Here is an 8,933-nt window from a genome sequence, read left to right on the forward strand (position 1 = left end):
CGAGTGCGGAAAGTGGGTTTCACTGGCGTAAATACCGCAACTCCACCCGGATTTGTGGCGGACATATGTGCGCCATTTGCGTAAGGGAGGACATTCCAGTGTGCACTTAGAGCGAGTTGGAACGCGTCCCAAGAATGACAGGCATTAGCTTTCTTTAGGATATGATCGACTAGGTCAAGTTGTATTTCACGTAAACTAGTCATAGCCCATGTTTACAATTGACGCGTTCAAGTGCATTTGTAGTTTAGGCATTTGTAGTTTAGCAGTTGTAAAAACAAATATAATAATACTAATAATTTAAAAATAGAGACTTTATTGAAGTTTTCACAGGCTTTTCTCACACCCAGCAATGAATATTTTCCTCGGTGCAGTTATGGAAAAGTCCATAAAAAACATTTGGATGGTGGAGATTTAAAACTCCAATTACATTCAAGGAACAGAAGAACAGGTCTTCTTAAAGGTGCTCCCTACGGCGTTTATGGCACAGCTTGATTGACAGTTCGAGTATCGGATTTCCACGGGTATGTTCTAGAAGAGGCGGGTCTAAACTTTGTATCCCCTTGTTTCGTATGTGTCATTAAATGCAGCAGTATTACAGCATATGGAAGTCCATTAAAGTAGCACATCCTATCATCGCCACTAGATGGTGCTGTGGTTACGCAAGACACCCTCCAACAAGCAATGGTCTGCCCCACAGGAATATCAACGCTCACTTCTGATTGGTCAAAGGCTGACGTCAGTGTCTCATGTTGACCCAGCTGAGGGTGTAGCAGCTGCGTGCGTCCCTCACACTCCGGTTCAAGACACTCCGACCCTCTCCCTCGGAGCTGTGGACCAGCCGGAGCCCCGAGTCCCGGAGTCCCTGCAGGACGCTGAACCAATAGCGGAGCACCTGCTCGTCGCTCCCGCCCACCTCAAAGCCGGCCCACTGGAGGTGCACCTTGGCCACCAGGTGATGGACGCGCTGCGAGGTGCCCAGTTCGATCCAGTTCTGGAAGACACGCCACTCGGCACTGAGCAGGTCGGCGTACAGGAAGTGGACCTGGAGGGGGATAGTGCAAAGTACTACCACAGTATTTTCATGTATTGTTAAATTAATGTATACAGTGATGTGATCAAACAACCATTCACACTCACAATTATACCTATGGTATACATACCATCACACTACCACCACCGTATTTTACTGTTGCTATCATCATTTTTCCGAAATGCGGTCTCAGGGATCATGAAGATGTTTTCTGGCAAAATTGACATGAGCCTCGATGTTGTTTTTGTTCAGTAGTGGTTTTGGTCTTGGAACTCGAGACCTGCACTTCTATGGATGTTGTTGCGGGGCCTTTTGTGACTTCTAGGGGTCATTTTGATTGGCTGGCCACTATTGAGAAGGTTCACCATCGTTCCACGCTTTCACTATTTGTGGGTAATGACTCTCGCTGTGGTTTGCTGGAGTCCCAAAGCTTTAGCAATGGCTTTATAACCTTTTCCACACTGATAGATCTTAATTTATCTCAGTTGTCAGTTTTTCACACAAGGCCATGTAGGTTTTAAATTTTTTTCTCTCTCAATAACAAAAGGTTTCATGTAAAAACGACATTTTGTGTTCAGTTATGACTAATATTAATATTAGTTTGAGGGTTTTTTTTAATAATGAAGTAAATGTAATTTATGCTTTCTTTAAAAAAAAAGTAATTACTGTATTTCCATTCTGACTTGATGACCTATAAAGGAGTAGAGTGGCTAATTAGGGCCCCCTTGTGGCGACAGGGTGTAACTGAGCGTCAGATTGCTGTCTTAAACGGTTGCCATGGCAGCTCCAGATGGCTGCAGAGCTCTGTTGCTATAGGAACATACAAGTACGAGAGCTCCGGGTTTATGATGGGGTGTATCGTTTCCGTCTAACGTGTGCGCCTTACGACGGGATGTCCCAAGGCCGCCATGATGTCCGCCAGCGTTCGCGACACGCTGGCCTTGTGCCCGCGCCTCCTCGCCGCTCGCCACTCCAGCCACATCCTGTGCTGAGTGGTCGTGGTCGTGCCGCCATCGCCGTGGCGACCGGCCAAACCGTTGCCACGGCGACCACCAGATGCTGCAGCGTTGCTCGGATCAAAGCTGTGGACTTGGCAGCCCAGCCCAGACACCGTCTTTAGAAAGTCGGCGTCTCCCGCGTCCATGCTGCGCGACAAACAGTCAATTATCTGTAACGTTGTTCATTCGGAGGCTCACACACACACACACACACACACACACACACACACACACCTGAAGGAGTATGCAACGCACGGCATGTCTGCAGCAGGAAGCAGCCACTCCTCGGCACACAGCAGCCAAGGGTGAGGCGAGGCTGCAGGGGGGTGGGACGCCTGAACTTGACCCGGGGAGAGGACCCTGGAGCAGTTCAACTGGAGGTGACGGCACAAAAAGATAGAATAATGACACGATGGGCCGCTGCCTCATTAAAACGGCCTTTTTGGCGTGAAGAATCACTTTGAAAGTGAAACATGACCTTTTTTTTTTTACCCTTCGTGGACACCCTGAAGCTCAGAGGAGGACGCTGCTGTTCAGCCTAACGAGATCCACAACAAGACCCGGATCGTTTTGCCTTCCTTAGATAATAAGGCTGAGTTTGTGGGTGTTTATTTAACAATATTTATATTATTCATTCATTCATTCATCGCGGGGGTGCTGGAGCCTATCCCAGCTGTCTTCGGGCGAGAGGCGGGGTACACCCTGGACTGGTCGCCAGCCAATCACAGGGCACATATAGACAAACAACCATTCACACTCACATTCATACCTATGGACAATTTGGAGTCGCTAATTAACCTAGCATGTTTTTGGAATGTGGGAGGAAAGCGGAGTACCCGGAGAAAACCCACGCATGCACGGGGAGAACATGCAAACTCCACACAGAGATGGCCGAGCGTGGAATTGAACCCTGGTCCTCCTAGCTGTGAGGTCTGTGCGCTAACCACTAGACCGCCGTGCCGCCCTATTTATATTATTGTTATTGTAATTTGACCTTCTACATATGCAGTGGAGTTCCACCTTTAAAATACATGTATTTGTGTCAGCCCACCAGGGGTACATTTGGACCGCCACAAAGCAATTTGACGCTACCTGTACATGAACACATTATAACGGGACTGTCTGCAAATGCGGCTTATCTTTCCATCGAAGTAGAATAGATGGCATCGTAACTCTGCTTCCTAACACACCTCATATGCACCCGGTCGGCCAGAGAAGAAGAAGAAGAAGACGGAGCAAGAGGGATCAGTGTTGGCAAATTTGTCGCTATATTTATATGTTTGTTTATATATTGATATTCTGACAGACAATTTGATTCGCATCTCGATATATGGGCTAGCATATGATTAAAAAACAGTTAGTAGTGTACCTTGATGATAAAAAATAATCGAAAAATAACCATTCGAGTCACCCACACAGAAGACGAAGGAGGAAGCCGATGTTTGAAGGCTAAAATGCTAAAGCTACTTATCATTGAAAGATGTCTTGACTGTCCAGTCTCTACTCCCGGATCGGATTCTGGACCCAACACATATGGCTGGTTGTTTATCAACTCCTATGAAGTTGGGTTAGCAGCTAGCGGCACAAGAAGTTCTTTTAAGCAGTCGGGAGCGTGACCAACCACAGCATAGTGGGCGTGCCTGGAGGCGAGCCATGGATGGAATACATTAAAACAAACCGTTTTCAAAGGAAGCACGAAATCCAAAGAAATACCGCTGGAATAGGTGCAGATTCTGGAAGAACTAGAAAGCTTTCTTTGCGGGTTATGGTATGTAGCTGCTCTATAGGGGTCCATAATACAAAGGGCCAAAAAAAAGACCCCTTTAATTATGACTACTGTGGAGTGTGTGGCATTCGATCACCATGGTAACTTCATACGGGCTTTATTTCATCGGCAAGAGCACAGCGCTATGAGCTAGCGCAGGGGTGGGCAAACTACGGCCCGGGGGCCACATCCGGCCCGCCAAGTGTTTGAATACGGCCCGCCCAATCTTTCCAAAGTATTTCATTTAAACTCAACATACAACCTGGCATCATGGCCTGAGCCAACCTTTTGATGGTTGTATCAATTTCGTTTTTTGACATGGTCTGTTGTTTACAAAGTGCTCCTGAAAAAAGGGACACAAGCACATAATAATAATAATAATTATTAGATTATTATTCATTCATTCATTCATTTTCTATTCCTCACGAGGGTCGCGGGGGGTGCTGGAGCCTATCCCAGCTGTCTTCGGGCGAGAGGCGGGGTACACCCTGGACTGGTGGCCAGCCAATCACAGGGCACATATAGACAAACAACCATTCACACTCACATTCATACCTATGGACAATTTGGAGTGGCTAATTAACCTAGCATGTTTTTGGAATGTGGGAGGAAACCGGAGTACCCGGAGAAAACCCACGCATGCACGGGGAGAACATGCAAACTCCACACAGAGATGGCCGAGGGCGGGGACCGAACCCTGGTCTCCTAGCTGTGAGGTCTGCGCACTAACCACCAGACCGCCGTGCCGCCTATTAGATTATTATAATAATTATTAGAACTATTATGATTATTATAATTATTATATTAATGCTAATCATTATATTAATTATATATAATATTATTGTTATATTTGCATATTTTACATAATAATAATATAATAATTATTATTTTAATTTTATTGTAATTATTATAATATTTTATTATTTTTAAAATATTTAAATATAAATATAAAATAATAAATAATAATAGCAGATTGCATGACAATTTTACAGATACAATAAAACCAGGTGGACTGTTACATGTAAAATATATAGTCCGTTTCAGCAAATTAGGTAGCAATAGCAGTTAACACGTCACACCAGGAGATGGCCGCCATTTTTAATGCTGAACTACATTTGTGGGCGTGGTTTTATGCAACGTGTAGGCTTTGCTAGACTCGTGGCAGTGAGTCCGCCGTCACAAACGTGGTGAGTTGTCAAAAAAAAAAAAAACCTGCCTGAGAATACAATGACCTGGATGAATGATAATATTCACAGCAATAATAAATAGATTGATGATTTATATTTATATCTATATCTTTAGAAATAGTAAAGTCAAAACTAAAAAGATGAAAAATAAAAACATTTTAGCTCACTAATCAGTCAGTAGCTAGCTAATGTAGCAGACGATACTGTGCGCGATACTGTGCGCGTTTCACTGACTTACTTGACTTACATTTACTGTGTTCCACTACAGGAAGTAGTGATTTTTTTTTTATTTTTAAAAAAGGTAATTATATAAAACTGTCAATCTTCCAGTATTTTTCAAATGTGTAAAAGAGCACTTCATATCCCCAAGCATGCTGTAAGGCAGACGTCCCCAAACACCAGGCTGCGGGAAACTAACAAAAATTTGTGAATAATTACATATAATTTTATGTAAATTATATAAATTTTGAAAATATGGGCCATTATTTTATTCAAAGAAATAATGTACAGTTAGAAAACCCCAGTTTTTCTAAAAAAAAAAAAAAAAAAAAAAAAAAAACTCACATTTTTTACACGTTTATGTCTTTTTCCTAAAGTGTTGACATCTTGCGCTTGTTTCGGCGGTCCTTGAACGCACCATAATTGATGTGTGCTGGTTCAAAATCAGAGTAGAATGTCAAAATGAAGCCAACTGTGGGGTTTGTAAAAAGAAGTAGGGTTGGTAGTATTGGCGTATTCGCTGGTAGTACTGTGATACTAAAGTGGCCCCATTATCTTTTCATTAAGTGTGGTTGACTAACCCTGGTTGAAAGTATTAAAAATAGTCATTTTAGGGCTTTTTTACGGGCACATCCATGATGGCTAAGTAAGGTTAGCAACAGCAACATCTGTGGATTGCAAACGCTCCGTCACCTCATACGTCAGAGTACTACTGTCTTTGCAGGGGTACATTTTGTTGCTAGTTAGCCCGGTTGGCAAGGTGATGTGTTCTGCATTCTACGAAGCACACCTGCGGTCTGGTGATATGCAGGACGATGCGGCTGAGCTCTGCAGAGAAAGACGGCTGGTCTTGGGCCCAAGGCTGCAGCTCCAACGTCCTGGGTCCATCCTGGCGACACACAAAGACCAAATATACTCAAACAACGGCGTGGTAGTGGATGTCAACATGCACAGGAATGATGGGTGGGGTGGGGTGGGGGGGGGTCAGGTCAGAGGCCATAGCCTGAGATAAGGCACGCTCGCTTGAGGCGGTTTTGTGATATACTATCCTAATTAAAACCCCCACACACACACACTGCGGGTATGTGGTTACCATAGCAACTCAAGAGAGTTGGGGGGGGGGCATGGTTTACTAGAATGAGTCAGAGTTTAGCCTTGAACATAAAAAGAAGTTTGAGGAGGGAGGAAGGAGGCATGGCCGGGGGGGCTTTGCTAGAGTTTTGTGTTTATTATTTAAATACGTTCAAATTTACATTTTCATCAACTTTTCATGACAATTTCCTTAGTTTTTTTAAAAAAATCCACTATTTTGAAATGTAAATGTGAGGAGTCATTGCTAAAAACATCATTTAATAGTACTACTACCCCCCCAATAAAATAAAAATAAAACTAATGTTGACTAATAACATTACACTAATAAGCATGTGTAATTCTATATAATAAAAATACCTGGAACACTTAATCACGTGTTCTCTCGCGATACTGCCACATACCTGCCGTGAATTCATCTCGTTCTCGTCCTCGTAAGCTCGCGTGACCTCCTCCTCCTGTGGTGACTCCGCAGGAACCGGCGTCCATTCCCCGCGAGAACTCCTGCCCGGCTCGATGCTCATGACGGACAAAGCCACCTCCGCCGCGGGCTCCTCCCCGCCGCCCGTGGCGCCTCCGCCGGGCAGCCGCGGTGCGAACACGCCGATCTGCAGCGCGAGCAGCAGCAGCAGCAGCGGCGGGACCAGGAGGAGAGCCGCGTCCGGCCGGAGCAGCGCGCGGACCCGCCGCATGGCTCCCGTGTGGCATCCCCGCTGCTGCTTGTGAGGGCTGGCTCCGGGAGACCTCCCCTCTCTCGTCTCCCCTCCCCCGGACGGAGCAAACCCCCCTGGGGCGAAAGAGTGTGATGACGAGGCACATTCCTGGAGCGGCAGGGGCTGCGTTTTGATTTGTTTACGACACAATACTCCGTGTGTGACGTCATCATGAGCTTCTCAAATGGGGGTACTTGGAAAACACACAGTATTTGTACAGTGGGAAAAATTATGTAAATATAAAATGTAATGTTAATGGCATGTTATGCTAAAAAAACAACAACATTCTATGCTAGTTTTATGTTGCTATGCTTACCTTGCAAAGAAATGACCAACAAGTGCTTATTCTGGCTGGGTGAACTAATACTGTTAGCATGGAGATTAAAGGTCATATGATGAACAAAACTAGTCATGTGTCTTTAAAGCACTTACCTACAAATGTCGTCACGTACCCCGCCTCTCCCCCCCCCTGGAAGACAGCTGGGATAGGCTCCAGCAGACCGGCGACCCTAGTGAGTATAAGCGGTAGTAAACGGATGGACTGAATGTGGGTAATGAACTAAACTAAACTCACTGGCCTTTCCTGTACTGCGTTTAAAAAAAGTATGATGTTCTCTTGTTCCTAAGCAACTCAGGAGCCGCAGTCAGACACATTAATATTAAAAGATGGAGTCAGGCCTGCAGGGTGGGGGGCTGCTGCACTAATATTTGTTTTTTTTTTTTTAGTTACACTTCCACAACTTGTTTTTTGTGAGAATATTGTAGTCCATTGCAGGACTTTATTAGTAGCTTGTATTTACATTGGGACTATTGTTACTGAATTTAAATGAGTTACATTTCTTAACAGTGATTATTGACATAATTGGCGACCTTCTGTAAATTATTTTCCAAGTCGGACTTAAAAGCACATGTCGCTCCACTCAACGAACAGCGGGTGCTTCCGTGGGGCCCTCCGCCCATCTCACAGCTCACAGGCAGCTCTGTTTTCTGTGTGAAATAAATAATAGGACCCCAGAAGTGACAGAATAAAGTTCATTTGTATTTATAAACAAATTAGTTGTATTTTTCATGTTTTTCTTTGCCCATGATGGAAATGCGTCATAGCCAATTATGCAAATTCAAAGCCACCCGCGGCGTCTATTTGGACTTTAAATGGACCAAATAAAAGGGATCCGGTTTACGGTGGCGGGGGTTGCTAAAGTAGCGTCTTTCCACCGTGTGGCATTGTTGACAGCAGCCCACCCCCCACCCCCCTCCGCCCCCCCGCCTGACTGCCATGTCACAGCAAACACACGTCCTCCAGCCGTGTCTGAGTCTGTTTAGTCAGCCTGTTGACAAACTGCACTGCACACAATATGCAGCCAGTCAACTCCTCCGTCTGTCGGGTCAAGAGAGCGGTGGTGTTTATTTCAAGCGTCCCTAGCAAATGACTGTGCGTCTTAAAAGATAAATAGATGATCTATGATGGTCCATCATAATGGGTAAAAAGTTCAGGAAACAACCAAAAATGTCGCCGCCAAGTATGGACATGTTCCAGTTTAAGCGAGCATCAAGAAGGACAATTTATACGAAAATTAAAGTTGCAACTGGAAAATTGGAATGCAAAAATACTTGCCACCTGGAAGAATCTCCAACGGTACTCCGCAGCCAAGGGTGGCGTCCAAAGGGTTTCGGCTGAAACTTGGTGACGGAGCTCAAACTTTGCCAAACTGCAGCAAAACGATGAAGGACACATACACAAATGTACAGTATTCATGCAGACTGGTTTGGCGTAAGAACGCAAATAGACATGTTAGAGGCGTTATTGTCATAGAACGTACAGTATTCATGCAGACTGGTTTGGCGTAAAAAACGTAAATAGACATGTTAGAGGCGTTATTGTCATGGAATGTACAGTCTTCATGCAAACTGGTTAGGCATAAGAACACAAAT

At 44.7% G+C, this 8,933-nt stretch overlaps 1 protein-coding gene across 1 annotated transcript; it reads right to left on the reverse strand.

Annotated features, from left to right (window-relative positions):
- Positions 1-296: 296 nt before the first annotated feature.
- On the reverse strand, positions 297-8,203 carry LOC131101769 (probable methyltransferase-like protein 24). The gene is made up of 5 exons (XM_058047119.1): positions 6,693-8,203; positions 5,990-6,088; positions 2,263-2,402; positions 1,917-2,175; positions 297-1,042 (listed from the first exon to the last, which is right to left on the reverse strand). The coding sequence occupies exons 1-5, from the start codon at positions 6,978-6,980 to the stop codon at positions 737-739; spliced, it is 1,092 nt and encodes a 363-aa protein (XP_057903102.1). The 5' UTR covers positions 6,981-8,203; the 3' UTR covers positions 297-736.
- Between the last annotated feature and the right edge of the window lie 730 nt (positions 8,204-8,933).

The sequence above is a fragment of the Doryrhamphus excisus genome, chromosome 14 (assembly GCF_030265055.1).
Source record: "Doryrhamphus excisus isolate RoL2022-K1 chromosome 14, RoL_Dexc_1.0, whole genome shotgun sequence".
NCBI lineage: Eukaryota > Metazoa > Chordata > Actinopteri > Syngnathiformes > Syngnathidae > Doryrhamphus > Doryrhamphus excisus.

Bases quoted from the DNA above. Each gene is read 5' to 3' on its own strand.
- LOC131101769 (XM_058047119.1), bottom strand. From the start codon at position 6,980: ATGCGGCGGGTCCGCGCGCTGCTCCGGCCGGACGCGGCTCTCCTCCTG. The intron at 6,089-6,692 runs GTATGTGGCAGT...GTGTGTCGCCAG, and splicing joins ACGAGATGAATTCACGGCAG to GATGGACCCAGGACGTTGGA. The intron at 1,043-1,916 runs GTAAGGCGCACA...ATCCCCCTCCAG, and splicing joins CGGCCTTGGGACATCCCGTC to GTCCACTTCCTGTACGCCGA.